This window comes from Falco rusticolus, chromosome 13 (assembly GCF_015220075.1).
Source record: "Falco rusticolus isolate bFalRus1 chromosome 13, bFalRus1.pri, whole genome shotgun sequence".
Classification (NCBI taxonomy): Eukaryota; Metazoa; Chordata; class Aves; order Falconiformes; family Falconidae; genus Falco; species Falco rusticolus.
The window spans coordinates 23,931,742-23,951,340 of NC_051199.1; the positions used below are offsets into that span (position 1 = coordinate 23,931,742).

Consider the following 19,599-nt stretch of genomic DNA (forward strand, 5'->3'; position numbering starts at 1 on the left):
TATGATTCCTTTGAGCTCTATTCTGACAAGTGCAGAGCACTATCTGGGAAGGGCCAGTGGTTTTCCATCCCTATTGAACCCAGTAGGAGTTGTGATTGCTCAGCACATTGCTGAAAAAAAAAGTCTGCTGAAATTACCTTAAATCACACAATTATCCCCTCACCTCTCTCTCCTTCTCTTGCAGTCATGGAAGGAGGAATACGTTTCTCCACAGGCAGTTCTGCTGCAGTAAAACTTTTAAGCCTGGAGATTGTGAACAAATGTCAAAATCGACAAATTCCCAGCTTCAGGGCTGGTGATGGTCCTGGCTGCAATCTACCTTAGCCAGGGGAGGTGGGGGTGGGCGGGGGGGAAACATGACAAAGATTTGAAACCCTGCTTATACCAAAATTCATTACCAGCTTCTCATATGGCCTAAAATGCCTCCTCCTCCTCCCTTTACCCCTTCCTATAAGTTTCTGCCTTTTGCCTAATGCCCATTGCCCTAAACAGCAGAAGTTCACCGCACCACTGCATTCAAGACACATTCCGGGAGCTTTTACCAGTGCAGTAGTACATACTGTAGGGTCCTCACTAAACCTCAACAAGTTGCTTATTGTTTAAAATCCATTTCTGGTTGAACAGAAATGCATTTATTATGTATCGTTCCTTTGTACGATGTGTACCTGTAGTTCAGTACATTAAATTGGTGCTCAACATACAGAGGTCTGTTGAACAATATCACAAGGTTAAAGGCTGAGTGCTTATGTTTAACAAACCATTCTGAAAGACTATCATCATTAAAGCTATTTACAGTTAAGCTTTTCATAATTGATGGGAAAACTGAGAAGAGAAATACTTGTGTCTTCTACCCTTTTAACTCTGAAGTCAGCAAAGATCTGTGATGAAAATCAACATTTCCTTTGAACCTGAGCACAATTATGAGTTTACAACGCAGATCAAGTCACCTTTCCTATTGCACAGGAACTGGTGTTGAGAAAAGGCTTATGAATTCTATTCTGCACTTTGTTACACCAGTTTGAATCCACCGCTGGTTCCCTGAACTGATAATTAAGCTGTTAACTGCTAGGGGAGGGCTGCTGCTTAGCAGCAACACTCCAGCATCCTTTGCAGAGAGTTCAACAAGGAATGGCTTTGAAACCCAAATCCAGATCTGAATCTGGCTCAAACGCAGCTGAAGCTGGGACCCCACTTGGAGCTCGTGTCCCTCTGGAATATATCCACTCTGCTTGATTTTTGAATGCGCCTCTCTGACCTCAGCCACTATGCTCACCAGCTATCAAAAATCAGGTCACAGTGATTTTTTTTGTCCCATAACAACATACACATGAGTCAATCAGCCACAGAGTTTGGGTTGTTTTTCTTTTGATTAAAAGCCAGATTTTCCCTTGTTGTTGCAGATGTAACAAACTGGTAGACTGGCATTACCTTACGTGAAAAGCATCCTTTAAAAAGCTATCAAAAATATTTAAGGGGCCTTAAACTTTTAAACAGGAAAGAGAAAGTAATTACAGTGAGTCTGGTATTCTATGTACTAACTGTTGAAGAGTTTTCTCTCATAATAGTGCCATAACGCATACAATATGCCCAGTGCAGAAAGCATGCTTTTTTTGGCTTTGCAATGTTTAAGTATTCTTAACTTCTCTACATTTTCTCCTAGGACTCCTTCTTTGCTCAATTTATGGCATCACAAAGGAACTTTGCTTTCCAAACTTATCTCTTAAGCATGGACGGCAAGAACGAAACCTTTCAGCAAATGCATAGTAGTAAGGTGGTAACTGTAACATTAGAAAAGTTGAGCAATATTCCAGAAGCACTGCAAGAGTTCAAAAACCACCATGGGAATGGAGCAGCAGAAAATATAATGGAGCAAATAAAAATGGAAGAGAAAAAGGAGGGAAAACAAAGTTATGATGTAGACAGAGCAAGCTGTAAATGGAAATCAGAAAACAATGAAGAACTAGCTGCAAAAAAAGGAGAAACAGCATCGGAGACTGGCAATCAGTTAATCCCAACCCCTCAATCTCTGAATGGTCCTCTGAAAAGCCTAATGGACGTAGAAATGGAGTTGGTCTACACTGATGAGACGGACATCTCCTTCGAGTTTGCTCAGCCTGTGGTGTCTACCCAAACACAATCAGTGCATCGTGATTCTGAAAAAGCAGGTGCTCCAAGTACACCTAAAATCCACCCTTCACCCCACATCAACAAACACCTTCAGATGACCCTCCAGCAAGCTAGCACTTGCTACAGGCAGAAGAACTACACAGCAGCAGTGGAGCAGTTCTCAAAAGCACTGCAGGTATGAGGTTAAAGTAGTACAATCGGCATAGCAAAGTAAATGAAAGGTTGTCATTGTACTAACTGGGTGTAATAATATCAAAGTGAACAAGGAGCGCAAACCTGGGATGTATATGGTTTAATAAAAATCCCGAGATACAATTTCATGTGAAACCGGAAAATTAAGAGATATAAATAAATCATAGGAGTAGGGGGGCATGGGACTAAACCAAAAAATCTCAAGTGATTTTGTATTTTCCCCTAAGTCTTCAACTCTATTTATGTGCAGAGGAAATTTAAGTCCTATAGAGTGAAAAAAAAAAAAAAATGCTCCTCTCTTTAATCCCAGCTCTTATCAGGGACAAATGATAGCTCAGTAATCAGGGGAGTTCCCACACCACCCCAGCTGTCCATGCGCTACTGGGTGAAATGCTTAATCCTTTGGTTAAACAGTCCGTTGTAGTCGCTTTTTCCCCCAACAGTATTTCCATCATGCACTCTCCCTTTTTTTGCTAAAGCCAGATGGCCACTGGATCTGTGCAAAAATCCTTTTCTTTCTGCATGAGAAAGGACAGGTCCAGTAGTGAGCAACTCCCTCTGAACACAGATGGCTTTCTCTTCAGCAGCTAAGAGTCCAAAAGCTGTTTTTTTGTGGAAAGAAAAGACTTCTTGCCTTCCTGAGATACTAAAGAAATGATATGACCTTGGCTATGATCTTTGAAACTAATCTGTGATTTTCATGACTTTCTGCCTTTAAGTGCTCAAACTTGAGCTGTTTTAAATGGATCTGTTCTTCAATAAGTAGTTATTTCTATGTTTTCAAAAGCAGAGACCTTTCTACTTTCAGGCTGAGCCCCGCAAAAGGAGGTACCTAAAGACCTTTGGCATTTCTGAAAATCTTAGTCAGCCCTGAGATTTATAAGTATAATATGAGAAGAAAACAGAAGGAGTTCCTAACACGCTGGCAAGGTTGCAATTAATTTCATGGGGGGAGGGAAGAGAAAGGAGGTGTAGGAAACCCCAGCAGTAGGTCAGGGTTGCATCCACCAGCCTCCTGTTTCCTGGAAGCCAGAGCTTGCAGCATTTACAGTAAAACTGAATGTTCAAAGTTGTATCATTATTCCCAGATTTCTCTAGTGCTGCTAATCTCAGTTAATTATATTGGAAATCCGTTGTATTATGACCATGTAATTCATAATGTGCCAGTAGAAGTCATGGTTCATAATAATCACATAATGGGCAAGGACTTAGACGTAATCAGATTTTAGTTACCCTGTCATGTTTCCATAATGGTGCTATAAAACCGACATAATCACAAAAAAGCACCAGTTATTTAAACATTTTTATCAGATTGATGTACAGTATCTTTCTCTCTCTCTCTCTCTTTTTTAAACAATGTAAGATAACAAAAATTGGATTACAATTGCTGGGAACAGACTATGATAAACTGTTTGCTTGTGTGCAGAATGAGATTTAATAATGGCATCAGCGTCTCAATTTTTAGTAATGTTAAACCTGTTAAATAGTAGCACTCTGCAGCCAAAGGCTGCTTTCAAAGAGGTAGCATTAGAGCATTTTTAAAATGCTATCTCCAAAAGCATAGCTGTCTTATAAACCTTAAAACATGTCCTATATCCTCATAATTAACCCAGCTACTAACATTTACTGTGCAGATGAGAGCTTGACTTTTTCCATGATACACGATGCAAAAAGCCACTCCTAGTAGCTGTAAGGATTTTAAAGGCCAGTGTCTGCTTCTCAAAATCAAAAAAAAAAAAAAAAAAAAAAAAAAAAAAAAAGACATTTTCTACTTCACAGGAATATGGCTGGTGATTAGAATAGAGGACTTGTTGCAAGCTGGACTCTCTGGACTCTCACTAATGTTTTATCTCCACGCTGACCCCAATCACTTCAGCTATGCACTTGACATCCCGAAAAAGGGTCCAGCAGTACTTGTTTCAGTGCCGTGCTGCCAAACTTAATTCAAAAGCATTTGTAAAACATTAGAGGTTTGCAGCTGACAAGCAAATATCCTATTCTTACCTTTTTTCTACAATACTGAAGGCATTTAATTTTAAAACAATAAATATTGTAACAGTGAGTGAGTAGATTTAGAAAGTGCCATTCTTTTCAGCCTTCCCCCCCCCTCCCCCCCCCTTCAGAAATGAGCTGTGATGCAGACAAAAACACTTGTCACTTGAGAAGAAAGGAGTACTTGTGTCCTCCTAGGAGTAAATGGAAAGGCTAGCTAATAGACATCCTGGTGAAATAATAAGTAGAGATTAAAAAATTCCTTCCTGGGATTGTGGACAGAGTGATTGGGACATCACAGTATTGTAGGTTGGGGCTTCTCGTCAGTCTCTTAATCCAGCTTTCCTCAGAAGCAAACCCCAAATATCCCTAAAAGATACTTCTGTACTCTGTTTCTAACAATGTCCAGTAAGACAGATTTATCTATAACAGCAAGCCATAGAAAATTTTTCCACATCTTCTATGCTGCAAAATAGCCCATAATGCTTTTTGTATCTTTATTTGACATGAAGAGCAACTAACCACCCTGTATTTGCAGTCTCTTAGTATACCTCTTTTTTAGTCTTCTCTACATTAAATAAATTCAGTCCTCTTAGTATTTCCTCCCTAGTCATGTTTTCTAAACTTCTGTATCACTTTTGCTGGGTTTCTTTGAGTCATCTCAAATTTGCCTATTTGTTTGGATACAGACTGTTTGGAGATGGTGCAGAGAAAACTGGCAAGCTTAAACTGCTGAGATGGGAACTGCGGCTGGTTTGCCCATTGCTTTTTGAGGAAATAAAAATTTGTCTGCATTTCACTTGGGTGCTGAGACGTGATATGCAATAAGCTCAAAGGTCAGAAAATTCAAAGTTGTGGTTTCTGGTGCAAAATGTTTACAGTCATTTTTCTGATTTAAAGAAATTAAGGCTTTAGTCTGACATTGCAGCATTTTGAGCTAGAGATTCTGATCCAGAAAAGTGTGTGCATAGTGCTGAATTTGAGTAGTATCACTAATGTTAGTGCTACCTTATGTATTGCAAATATTATACATTTCTTGGCTCTTATTTAAGCCAAAACGTATTTTCTAGATCCACCTGTATGTCTGCGCTATATTATCATTCATTAGATCATGCTGTTTTTCAGATATGCAAACAACAGGCAGTTCTGAAAGTTTAACGCTGAAATTCTTGCATTTTTTTTTAAAAGGAAAATTTTAGTCATAAAGGAAAATGGAAATGCGTGTTTAATTTGGAGACTTTTACATGTTGGACAGCATACTGCTGATTACTGCAGACATCAGGAAGGCAATGTTTTCAGAAGAATCAGTGGCTTCTCACTATTTCTGCACTATTTAGCTACCATTAAATTAACCAGGAGGGACTTAACATTAGTCAGCTGTGTTATAGTGGGCCTGGGAGAGGAAAAAATAATGTTTCCTTGGAGAACTCTCACCATTAGAGCTTAAGAATTAAGTACTTTCTGTTGGTAGTGAGGGAAATAGCTGCAGAAATTGGGGCAATAGTCTTTACTCTTCTATCTCCTAGCTCAGTATATTATATATAGTACACTGAGAAACACTGTAAATTTCCCTAAATTTTTGGCATCCATCTGTTGGAATGTAGGGAAATAGGACTTGAACATCTGGACTGAGATATGAAAAGTATGAGAAATCACTCTTTAGCTAAAAACCTCAGTGGAAACCATACACGTATATCTATAAAATCTCTAGCCAATTATTAACAGCTTAGTTACAAAATAACATTAAACCTTTATGAGGATCAAAAGATCTTGTCTCAAACTAATCTCCTAATATCAGACAGCATAAAAGACTTCAGAAACATCAGCCTGTTTAAAACTTGCATAAATTTAAATTTCAGACCCTGTTGTTCTGAAAATAATCCTCCCCTGTGATTAAAAAATAAATGAGAAAGGTTCATGACTGCTGTGCACAGAAAGAAGTCCACAGTATCTCGGCACACAGCTTTCGGCATAGAACATCTGAGAGACACGAAATGCATCCCACGTGTAAGGTGAAGGCCTCAAACAGCATGTGATTAATTCACCAGAGTGCTGTTGTGGTGCCTTCCACAAGCTGGAATATCTCCATGTTCCACAGATGGCTATTATGGGCACCATTCCTATGGCAGGGAGATAAACATTAGTGCCATCTTTTTTTGCGCACCTTGAGTTTTTACATTAACCTTTCCTGTGGCTCATTGCCTTGTGATTCACTGCTTGCAGAGAAGGCTTTGTCAAGACCACACGCCTCTTCCAGGCAACAATATCTGCAGAAAGCTAGCATTTCGAAAGTGGCTGTGGCACCGGTGCCCTGTGGATATAATTACATACCCATATAGTTAGGCAGCATGGTTCAACCAAGCTTCCATCGATTTCATAACACAAGAAGCAGAATACCTAGCATTTCCTATATAAATACCCGTGTGAAGAGGTCCATCTTAAGTAGTCCTTCCACAGGTAAAGCACATTAGAAAAGCACAGGCAGCTGTCTTAGGGGCACTGCTGCAAGGCGGTCCTGGAAGCACTGAGGGATTGAGATCTTTGGATGTGCTCCCTGCTGTGACCATTGGAACAGTGCTAGCTGCTGCAGGAAGACTAGGGCACAGCCACGTTTCTGCCCACCCTTCCTCCCCCAACATTCTCTTTTTGCAGGTGGGTCTTAAGATCCAAGAAGTCATCAAGGTATAACAACGTGTAATCCTTTGCTTTATGGAGCATGGAGTCCTGGTCATCCACTGGAATGAAAGGGCTAGGAAGCAGGATTTTATAGCATTTTCCCTGTACCCTCTCACCAAGAAGAGCTGCACAAGGACTAGACACAGTTTAACATTATGAAATTCCTCAAGGGAGAGCATATGAAAGGCTAAATATTCATTTTCCGCACCACCTTTCTGGAGCTAAAATTCAGATTCATAAATTATCTATCCTTATCATCAGCACAGGTCCTCTAGAAACTTCCTAGGAGTGCACTGGGTCTCGGACAGAGAACATCAGAGGTGACAGTCAATGATCCCCCAAAGCCTGAGTGTGAGATGCTGACTTTACTTTCTAGAAATATTCTTTTAACTTCTAACAACAAAGTAGTTTCCTAAATACAGCCTACTCATTTAACTTGCTTTAAAAAAAAAAAAAAGCCCTGATAATCAGCAGTTTTTCTTTCCCTATAGTCCCATCACTATATTTTTAGTCTGCAAAGCCAAGAAATTGATTTTTTTTTTTCCTACTGATACTTATTGTCTTTTATGGCTGCAGAAGATTTTAGACCAGGAATATGAAGCTTACAGATGGCTCAAATCTGGCTTGTGGGATAGAGTGGGAATCTGTTATAATGATCCATTTGGACATACTCCCATTTTTTGATCACTGAATTTGAATCTATTAATCTTCTAGACATTTCCAGCATGCCCATCACCAAGAAATAAAGCTGAGAAACTGCACAGCTATTTGTCTACAAGGATTCGTGCCCCTGTTCTTCTTGCCTGAACTGCTGTTACATATCTCGCTTATAAAGTACTTTTTTCCTCAAAGGAATACCACGTGTTGACCATAAAACAATATATTTCCTCTCATGTGTGTACAAGAGCAAAATCCCCATTCTGGAAAGGACAGGCCATATTTTCCAATCATTCTGGTGCCAAAGCAGATCAATCATTTTCTAATTAACTCTAATTGGCTTTATCAAATGCTATTGAATTATTTACCTGGAGGTGACAGGTGCTTAAAAGCACCAAATATTTTCTCCATACTTTGTAAATGATAAGTAGTCTATTTGATTAAAAATAATCACCCACCACTTGTCACTTGTAATCAAAAGTCTCACTGCCCTAAACACATGCAAACCACATTTTGTTTTGCCTGTTTCTCAGTGATTGTAAGGTTCGTGTAGTAGATTCCTCAGTAGGTACAGGGGAAAAAAAAGGCAGGGGCTAGAGGGGGGGAACTCAGGACAGCCTTGGAGAAGACAGTAGCCTGTCTTGAAAGACATGGGCTCAGACTTCTGCTCAACATGATACATAGCTCAGGGCACGTCACTGCTGGCTGGATCCAGCTGGGCAGCTAAAAATCTTTAGGTGCCTGAACCCACAGCTCCCCACATGTATGGCAGGCACTGTGATACCCAGCGACAGATAGACACAAAGGCACGATGCTACCTCACCCCTCTCAATGTAAAGCAGCGCCTTGGAGCTCATCTCAAAGTGGAATTTCTTTTACGTTCAGGGCCTTAAGAGATTGGAGGCATTTATCCTCCCAGCTACCATCTGCTCCTGGAAGGTATCACACAGGAACAGGGAGGGCAGAGCAATTCATGTTTAATTTGTGGCTCCAGGCACTTCCTGACTAGAACCAACACAGTACAAAAATGCAATGGGCAATCAGCTTAATTTCTAGCAAGAAAACTAGGCAAGCTAGAAGAAGGCTCAAACACCAAAAGCATCTAATGCAGGTGTGCGGCAGCCACAGAAGGTGTGCTGTTCAAGTATTTTCTATCTGAAATGTCTTTAAATCATACTGCTGCATACCTACACAGACTCTGCAGAGGAGAGACAGAGATGCAGGCTGAAGTGGGCACCGAATTGGAAACTGTTCATGGACTGATTTGAGAGGAACTTTATCCATGAGGACAGTTCAGAGAAAATGTGTTATTAAAGTGCTTTATTTCCATTTAGAGATTCACACAGGCATACACAGACAGTAGGTGGTGACAGCTGCTACCAGAACCATTTGTTATCTTACTCCTGTTCAGCTTTTGACAGTGTAAAATGAATATAAATGCTGAAAAGCTTTACAGAGGTGAACCAAACAATAAAAAGTAGAGGGGGAATGAATTCTAGTTAGGTTACTTTAGGGAAGAGCTTTATTTCTGTTTATACCTGAGGCATGGATATGTGCTGCGTTTCTAATGCTGACAATACTGTTGAGACTAGTCTGGGTGGAGTTTACTAAATCAGCACCATCCTGAGGTCGGAAGAGAGGGGAGAATGGGCCTTGCAGCTAACTTTAATGTCATATCCAGAAATGGCATGGAAATAAGGCTTCAGCAAATTATTGCTTTCTCCATAATAATCTTGTCCATCAAAATGGAGTGAACCTTTCACATACTTTGCCTTAATAAAAGTGCAAGTGAATATCTCTGTGTTTGGACTTAGCAGTAGCAAATCTCTTGGCATCAAAGGGATTAAATTAGTTGGCCTGGAATTATATTGCTTTTTCCAAGCAATCATGACAGCTCTCAAAATCTTGCTACAATATAGTCACATCACACCAGCTGACAGTTGCCTCCAAAAAAACATTCATTTTGGCCATCTCCTCCTGCGAGCACTACCAACAGACTGATGCTCCTGCTTCAAAGTCCAATAGGCAGTTTGAATTACAATCCTATCCAGAAAAGATACCGGTATTGGTTTTGACTTTGGACTGATTGTTTGGTTTTCACATTTACACCATCCTCGGTTTGATCCTGGATGGAGTCACAGTAAAGGACTGACAATTTTTGTATTACAAAGGTAATCTATAAAGAAGATTTCAGTATGCTGTACAGAATATGAAGTTCCTCAGAAACTATAGTAGTATATTGATTCCACTATATATGTTTCATTAGAGAGCTTTGGGGTTGGCTGGTGGGGTTTTTTTGCTTCTGTGAGTACTCCTCCCACCCTGGCAGTACTGATAACGGGAACACTCCGTAAAATAAGGATTGGTAATGAGAGGCACAGATTTAACGCGCAGCACAGATTAAACTGAAGTCAAATTGATATTTTCCTAAAACCTTTGTTCCTGATTTAATGCTTCCAAAGCAAATTATTTACAATATGAGAAAGACCCCTAAGTCTGCACTGGGGGAAGGTAAAGCCTTTATCTGAAGTTGGGCCAAGAAATAGGAATGACTTAGGCTTACGAGTGCTGCAGGAAACATCATTAGCTTCTGTGGGAGGGAAAAGATTCACGTCAAGTTTATTTTTATAAAGCATCATCCACCTCGAAATGAGCACAAACTAAAATGCTATATCCTCTGAATTTGGTGTCCACTTGAACTTTCACTTTTGCAGAGAGCTCGTCTCCAAAAAAAAAGGCAAAACAGTGACAGATAGGCAAAATCTGTAAGCCTCTGGGGAGCATAAAGTTTAGTTTTTAACTTAGGCTAACAATCTGCCCCACCTGGTCACCAACCCCCTTCCAAGTACCTCTGGTTCCTGCAGAAAAAGGCTGGTTGTAGCTGAAGGAATTTAAAACTAGACATAGACAAGGCTTAAGACAGACCCAATGGCAATGTGAGGAGAGCAGGCTGGATGCCACACCAGACCACATGGTGAGGGCAAGCAGTCTATAAGCTTATCTGGTAAAGTCAAAAACTCACCAGATCCATGCTTTTCTGGCAAACAGTGGTTTTCCGAACAGAAATAGGGATCATATCTCATAAATTCACATATCTGAGGTATATTTAGCTCTCGGCCAGAGCTGTGTATGCAGTAATATGCCCAAGGCAGCAAATGTGCCCTGCACACATATTACTATTACAGAATTCAGTGCTAACTCTGCACAGAGCAGCTATATGCCCAAAAAATCATACGTACACATTATTTGAATTATCCATTGCAGAGCACAACACAGGAAGCCTCATAAATTTAGTTCTTACCTGACATCTGCGTTCATATTTAGTGGTGAATTATATATTTTCAATATGTTTTCTAGCAAGTTATTTACACAAATCTCATTAACAATAAAGACAGAGGTTTTATATACAATTCCTGCCCTGCTGACTGAAATTGCATACCAAGATGTCAGTATGACTTTGAAGAGAAGCTGAAAAGTTATGCTGCATGAAATCATATCATCGAGATAAAAATCCTCTTTTTATTCTTCATACTGACTTTTTTTTTCCCCTTCCCACTGAGACAAAAGCGCCATTAACTGCTTCTTTGTTATGCTGGTTTCCTGCAGTATTTTTGATAGTGCCTAATCATTATAAGGACTAGATTACAGTGCAATATATAAAAAGCAGTTTGTTTTCAGCCCTGTAAGAGGCTCGCTATCAGGTTTTGAAAGTTATTTTCAGACGTAGCCTTCCTTAGCAGACATTTTCTGGGATGCAGTTAGTGTTCAACCTGCCAGGTGCCTGATGTGCAATGCAGTGACATTACCAGGCTGATTACTTGGATGGCTCTGAAGTGAAGGCATCTGGTTAGGACTGTTGGCTAGTCAGAACAAAAGGCACTAATTAAATATTCCTTGCCTTTTCAGGTTTGTTCCTCTGATTAGCCACTCTAAAAATCACTCCAGGGAAAACCACAAAGTTATCTTTAAAACAGACATTCCTCTGCTAACAACAACAAGTGCCAAAACAAAACAAAGAGAGAGAGAGAGAAAGCAAAGCAATCGGCTCCAGCAGGGTAGCAGGTTATTGCTATATTCAGACTAACTCTTACCCCTTTCAGGCTGTTAGAGGAAAGCACAAGTGATCTCGTGGAAGTTTCCAAAAGATCTCATTGCTACATGCCATTTGACCAAATTTACTTGTTTTCCCAATCTAAATTTGCTATCAAATATGTATATATATACACACACGTAGATGGATATCTATTGGGCATCACCTTCTTTAAATTCACTTTCCTGAATTTAACACGTACCAAACCTATACTGGTGATCAGTAAACTGTTACCATTGCCAGATTCTTGCATCTGAACCTTTCACCTTGTTTTCAGTGACAACATCTCTGATGTTTCAGATCACCAGAGCTCTAATTTTATTCTTCCAAATTACACACATGCTAACTAGGAAGCTATCTTAATGATCAGCATTTCCACTGGTCTTTTACCAAAACCATGGTGGGTCTGGGAGGTTCTTTTCCTCTCTTTCTTATAAGCTAATGCCTGGGATGTCCTATTCATAAAATTGCTTTGCATGCTACTGCCAAAATTAAAGCCTTAATACCACAACAAGATCTATGCTAAGTTCACAGTGTCACAGACTTGTTCTGTGACCTTTGACAAAATACTTTATCACAAGCATTTATATGACTGTGGGTGCAGCAATATATTTATAGGGTTCTACACGTTGCAAGAGAAACCTCCCTTATCAGTGGAAGTATAATATAATCAGTGTCAGTTCACCACTAACACAAAAATTGCAGGTAATGCTTTTGTTCCTTACATTTCCTTTACGTGCTTGGTAACTCTTTGAATGAGATAACTCAGCAGTGTTCTAAGGATGCACGTACACAAAACCTGCATGATGGCCTCCAGTTGCAACAAGGGCCCCTGTGAAAATATAAATATCCTTTGGCAGGATTTTCTTAAATAAATATTATCTCTGGGAAAAAAAAATCTTATGTATGACAAAAGTACTCTCAGGTAGACTAGGTCTGAAAGTAAAAAATACTGTTAGATTTGCTAGCTATAGTAAGGGACATAAAATGGTACATTGCAGGTTTTTAACCCCAGATTGGCTGTAAAGCTTCAAATGTTTAAGTTGTTTGCTTCAGTTTCATAGCCTCTATAACCTTTAAGATATTGACAATATTTCTGCAGACCAAAAGGTCACCAAAGTCTTAGATAAGGTGTACCCCCAAATTTCCCAGTTTGGAATTAAAGTAAAATTCTGTAACGTAGCTCTGGGAAAGGAAACCCTCAATGACACAAAACCTAACTGCCTCAGCCCACATCCATATTTGAATGTTGTTGTGACAAGACCATCAGGTATGCAGAGGAGTGAGATGGAGCTGTGCTTACCTTTTACTTAAAGCACTCCAAAAACATCAACAGCTCTTTTGACCTTCAAAGGTAGTGTTATTGGACTGCAGACTACAGCAAGATAAAGATAACTCAGTTCTGCAGGTGAAACATGAAAATTGCAAACAAATCTCCTCCCTGCTTATTATGTCTTTGTATGGCACAGCCTTTCTTCCTCCCTTGCTCTCAGTCCAGCAGGGCTTCCCAAAGTTACAACAATCTGTAGCTACAGAAGCTCCTTTGGATCCCTAGGAAATTCTCCTTTTTCTGTTCCCCTTTGAAACTCAGATGTGAGTCTTTCTGCAACTCTTCTCCACATCCCCACCTGTGCTGTAAAATCCCAGCTTGCTCTCTCCTTCCTGCCTAACAACTCCCCCGGGGAACTTTCCCAGATGAGGTTTCTCAGGTGCTTTCTGGCACTGTCTTCACCTCACCCCCCAGAAATGCTCAGACTCAGTATTCAGTGGCAGACAGAGCAACGCAAGCCCTTCTCCTGCTGCATAGCCAAATCCTTTTATTGGAAAGGCCAGCAAAATACACAAAAGAGTATTGAAACACACCCACAAAAGGTTATCATCATCGCAGCTTGGGAAACAACGATGTGCTTTTCAGGCTGTGCTGACATGGTTCACCCAATAGAAACCTTTCCCGGTGGTGTCCATATTGCTACCAAAAAAGTCCCTTACACCAGTGAGTACCTTTAATTATGCATCTCACTAATACGAGACATTAGGGCTTATTTTGTATATTCATCATTTTTCTGTTTAGTATAGAAGGAGCCATTTCTGTAAACTTAAGTTGAATCTTATTTTCGGTGCATATTGCTGCTGTTTGTATGGAACTGGTGTGGAGGGGTCTATCTCAAAGGAATTGATCCACTGCAGAAACACTGCACAAAAACGAGGCAAGAGTTTGAATACAAGAATTGTACAGCCTAGATGGTCTGAAACACAGGCACATTCCTTTAAAATATTACTCTGATTTTGTGAGATTAAAGATAGTGTTATTTGTTTCTTTGAACTCTCACTCCAAGATGTCTTAGAGAAGACCTGGCAGAATCCAATCTTCACTGCATTTAAACGTGTTTTCTGAATCCTTATCTGTTCAAATATGGTTTACAGAGACTCGTGTCCTGGTTTTTGTCAAAGATAACTGATGGGTTACACAGGTCTAAACATAACTCCACATCAGCAGTAAGACTCGAGGAAACTCTGAATTGCAGCACTTTATACTGAAGGGATCCCTCTAAGATTCTTTTCTTCTCACAATCATTCAAGAACTTGAAAGTCCAGGGAGTGGCCTCAAATCTCTCATTCCTATAAATTTAACAGAGGTCACAGCATGGCCAATTCAGCTGAAAAGTGTTATTACAGAAAAACTTGATGATACTTTTATGTTCACTGATGTGAACATAATTCTCTGGGTCTTTTAGCTACATATAGTATGTCTTATCCATAGAGACACTTCAGCAGATATATACGGTACCATGAGCAAAGTTAAAAGTGATGAATTCTCTGATTTATAACTTGTACTGATAACAGGATGATAGAAATTCCTAAATCTATGCCTGTTATTATATACACCGTGTAGCTTCGCTCAGCAGAGAAAGGATGTGAAAGAAAAAAAGTGTTTATCATACCTGAACTAGGGGGACACTTCCTTGAATGACTCTTGTTGTCTGTAAAGAATTGAACTGATCTCTAACCAATGCACAAAAATCTTAAAGATAGGGTTAGCTTTGCAGGTGCTAAGTGCGGATGCGGGTCTATAATCCTTACTTTTAAGTATCACACTCCGGAAGAAAGATGCATATATAGAAGAGCTTTTTTCTTGACAGATTTAATCTTCTAAAGAGATCTCAAACTGCTGAGTTGACATTGCATCTCCTAAAGATCAACCACCGGATTTTAACCACGTAGGCACAAGAAACTAATTAACATAACTAAACCCATTAGCGATAAGGAGCTAGACAACAGTCCAGATCCTCCTCCCTCCATTTCAAAGTTTTGGCAACTGGCAAAACTGGACTCAAGTGAGAGTCCCTGGGTTATAACCCATTTAAAGCAGAGGCTGCTTTCATCCACGTGAGGCTGCAGTTGCAGATCAGTGACTTAAGGTCCTTGGCACTCATCTCAAGGTGATCCAAGAGTTTAAGCACACAGCCTAGATAAATATTAATTTGTTAATCTTCATTGGAAATCTACTTTTAAAGCTGATTCGCAGTGAAGTAACGTAGTCAGATGAAATCACTGCACACTAAACAATCCTGTTAGGGATGTTTATCCAAGCAAAGGACATTCAATTGCATTTTCATTAGTAGCACCATACAGTTATTGTCCTTAAAGACAAGGCTCTTAGACTTAATCTATTTGTTACAGTTGAATTTTCTTAAGAACTAAAAGCCAATTTTTACTGCTCTTGGGCATTACAAAATGAGGTTGCCTGTAGATTAATAAAACAAAGATTTGAGGACTGGAGGTGGTCCTGCCCAGTATCACAGATCAGCCAGTGCTGAGGACTCTTTGAAACTTTAAGGAGTTGTGGGTTATATAATTCTAATGATGCACATTATTAAACAGAACATTATTTAATGAGAAAGTCACTGGCTGCGATGAACAGCAGGCAGCTCATCTATCCAGAAAAGAGTACTTTTTTAAAAAAACAGAAAATATGATCTTTCTGCTAAATTCTATACAGCTCAAGAAGATGGGAAAGAGGGTTGATCTCATTCTTTTTACTTTCTATAGCAGTTTTCTGGAAGGACAAGTCCTCCCATTAAACAAGGAGGAGAATTTCTGGTTTCCTTGCCTTGTATCACTCTCTGCTTTCCTAGCCATGGGACAAAGGCAGCAGAGCCTAAGGCAGAGGTCACCACTGGCTGACTGAAATAAGTAAATAGCTGTCTGAGACTCCTCCTTCAACCTCAGTCTTCAGACAGCCACGGATTTTGGGAGCCTAAAGTTAAACCTTTATTTTTGAAAATGGAGGGAAATACAGTTTCTTTCCTAACAGTGTTTTTTAGTTATTAGCTTATTATCTGCTCCCCTGGCTATCCCATTTGGGAAGATGACACAGCATTTTATATTATGTTCACATGTATTTGTACTCATTATTTTTAGTGCTAACTTTAACTAAAGTCAGAATATATTTTACTTAGAAGTCAGTTTTCTCCTTCTATCCATCACAAAAAGCATTTCTACCTAACAAAAGGTGTATTATAACATCAGTAAATAATATTTTTGTTTCTTCTACAGATTTGCAGTGAAGGTGGTGCTACAGACAATCCCTTTGAGTCATCTTTTGAAGATATTTCCAGTATTGCCAGTTTCATTGAGACAAAGCTTGTAATCTGCTACTTAAAACTGAGGAAACCTGATGATGCTCTGAACCATTCACACAGGTAAAAATAAATATTGATTAGACACACTGCTAACACTGAAACAAAAATATTAAACAAAGACTATGATAAATCCTGCTCAGGAAGAATCGGTCTAAGAAAGAGAAAAGATGAATCAATAAAACACAACTTATACATGGCAGTGATGTTTAGGTTGGACTAATTTGGCAAAATTTGTGACATGAAGCCACAATAGGCATGTGTACATTTGCTGCTTTGACAATGCAGTAAGTAAGGATACTGCAGACGAGTCACATACATAGTTCAGGGCACCCTTAGGACTGAAGCTAGACAAATATAAACAAGCTCATCCTTATATGACAGTAACGATATTGTGAGTTCTTGACCTTTTCCAAGCCAGATTAGGTCAGGGATTGCTTCAAATTATTTTCATTACATAATTCCTCGTGAGCGCACGTCAAAGACCAGTACCACCAGCAGAGAAGCCAGAAACAAAACTTGTACATAGTGGAAACGAAGTTCCCACTAGTTTCAGATGAGTTAGGATTTTGCTGGGTTTGTGCTGCCTTTAATTAGTGTTCAGGCATAATGATAGTTTCTGTTAAGCGCATGCACATCCTGCCAGAAACACTTCATTATTGAGGTCTCAGTTCATTTTTTCCCTTGTATGAGATGCATTAAGATAGACACTGCAATTAGTGCAGGGTGAGGATTTTTTCATACAATCATCTCAAATGAACATAACTACAAAAAAAGTAGTTACAACAAAAGAGGCAGCACATGCTTATGCCTAATGCACAGGAGACAGTGCTGAAGAATAATGTGTGGGTATTGAAATGCAATGCCATCATGGCAGCAGGTTCATTTAGCTACACACAGAGGCACAGAAACTGAGAATCCTGGCTTAATGATGTCTTCATCTCCCATCCCTACTCATCCCCACCCCTTTCCCAAGTATTTTGTGTCTGTAAAGCTATGCCTGCCTGGAGCCTACACACACTGGAAGGGTGCATCCTTCAGACCAGTTCCAAGTACCATGCTGGGTGGACAGCCTAAATGCCCATGAGAGGTTAGAGGACATTAGGTGCACTCCCAGGGCACATTTAGCAGGGACACAATCCGTATTCCTTTCAGGTGGAGTATTCTGGTAGGTAAGCCAAAGCATAAGAGGTGGTGAAGACTGTGCAATTCCTGTTAAACCCCCCCCCCCCCCCAAAAAAAAAAACCCTGAACAACAGCCAAACAAACAAACAAAAAACAACAAAATGCACTCCTCATGCAAACTAAAAACCAACCACATTTTTTCATGGCTTCTTTAGGACCATGTTAGAAATGGGAAAAAAAATATATATATATAAAGTTTAACTAGACTCCCAACTTTTGGAAAAATGTTAATGATTGCTCTTTTATTCTGTGATTTCTGAGAACGCTAAAATAAAGGAAGCTATTTGGGCAGTACAAAGACAACTAGAACGGGAAATACTTTTGTTTATCTCCTTTAAATTATCCTGATTTCAACATAGTAAGATATATTGACTCAGGTGCTACAGAAACTTAAACCTATTCAGACATACTTTGGTTTCAAGTGTCTTAAAACAGAAACCCATGACCTACAAAGAAAATAAATGCAGACTGATATCAATGGAAAACCAAAGGAGGGAAAAATTCTTCATTTTTCTTTCTTGTGTATAATTTTAACAATTTGTTCTTAACTTCTCTAGTTACATAGCACGAAGAAAAGTGGCAATCAGTAATGCCTGTTTAGTAACTTCCCAAATGGTAATAAATCTACTGACCATCGTTGTCACATTGTAAAATGCAGGAACTAATACAACAGTATACCAGCAAAAAAAATATTCTGAGACATAATTAACATAAAGACAAAACATGAAATACAATTAATAGCTATATTTTTTCAAAAAGAACAAATAAATTACTCTGAGCTCTCCCACTAAAAATAGCTTACTGCCATCAGTTAACTAATGCATGTAGAATTTTTATTCCCACTGAGTTTTTATGTCATCACCACATTGTAATGGTTTGCTGGTAATCCTTTGGCATTAATTGTGAATCCAAATTAAAATATTCATTTCTGCATTTATTTGCATTTACTGAACTATACTTTCTTTAATTTCATGTAAATTTCACAGCTTCTGCATTCATTTCTGAGCCTTATTAGCCAAAAATCAGCTTTAATATTCTCACAGATAGTTGTATCAAATATATAAAAGTGGGTTTTGCTAGGAAGAAGTCTTACAAAATATCACAACGAGAGAAATAGAGAAAAATTCCAGCAGCTCAGTTTTAAAGCGTTCCAGAACAGGCGTCTGCAGGGGAATAGCTATCCCATTCTTAAGAAAGGAAAGAGAGTACAATTTATACCATCAGCTTTAGATCCTGTATGAGAAGCCAAGTCTGGGTCCTCCTGAAAAGTGCAAATTGTATTCTCTGGGATTTTTTAATACCAAAATTTAAGGCTGCCTTTAGCGTTACTGGCACAATTGAGGACACTGGCTGGGTTCTGATCATTTGTCAGACTGATACAAAAGATTTACCCTTTGCGATCAAGCGCTATTAAAACCACTTCTCATCCATCACAGCTCTGAACAAACGTGCCATGGATCGACCTCACCAAGCAACATCTGCAGTAACCTACTTGACCACCACTTTTCATCGTAAGATAGCCATCAAAATAATTCCTAACTTGCAGTCTGAAGCTATAAAATGAATCACACAATATTTACATGCCCTGTGGTCCTTTTGGCCCAGGCATTATGGCATACCAGGGTTTAATGATCTTAATAACCCCATATGGCTTGCTGAGAAATTAGATTTTCCCTTTGGTTGCAGAAGGCAATTTTCAATTATAGCAGATGGCAAAACAGTGAAGGTCTGAGAAGTCAAGAACTGACTAAGAAACCTCAGATTAGTATTTAGGCCTTATGTTGCTCAGCCTAATAATGTCAGTGGTTAAATTTTTGCCCCAGAAGAAAATAATCTTGAAGCAAAGCATAGCATATCAGCAGAGCAGTCCCCCACTTAAGCCTGCTCTTCAGAGGGCCAGGCTCAACAGAGCAATCCATAAAGCTGCAGTTGTGTGTGGAAAGACAACCCACAGTGTATCACATACACAGCTTGGCAACTGGTAAGATTCAATCTTGTTTGAAATCAGAGCGAGCAATGGTGAACTCCCTGACAATTGAA

At 39.3% G+C, this 19,599-nt stretch overlaps 1 protein-coding gene across 1 annotated transcript in view; it reads left to right on the plus strand.

Annotated features, from left to right (window-relative positions):
* Positions 1-1,726: 1,726 nt before the first annotated feature.
* SPATA16 (spermatogenesis associated 16) overlaps positions 1,727-19,599 on the plus strand; it is an 85,422-nt gene continuing 67,549 nt past the window's right edge. The window contains exons 1-2 of the mRNA XM_037407295.1: positions 1,727-2,302; positions 16,292-16,437. Coding sequence (XP_037263192.1) covers positions 1,727-2,302; positions 16,292-16,437 — 722 coding nt within the window. The remainder of the gene's footprint in view (positions 2,303-16,291; positions 16,438-19,599) is intronic.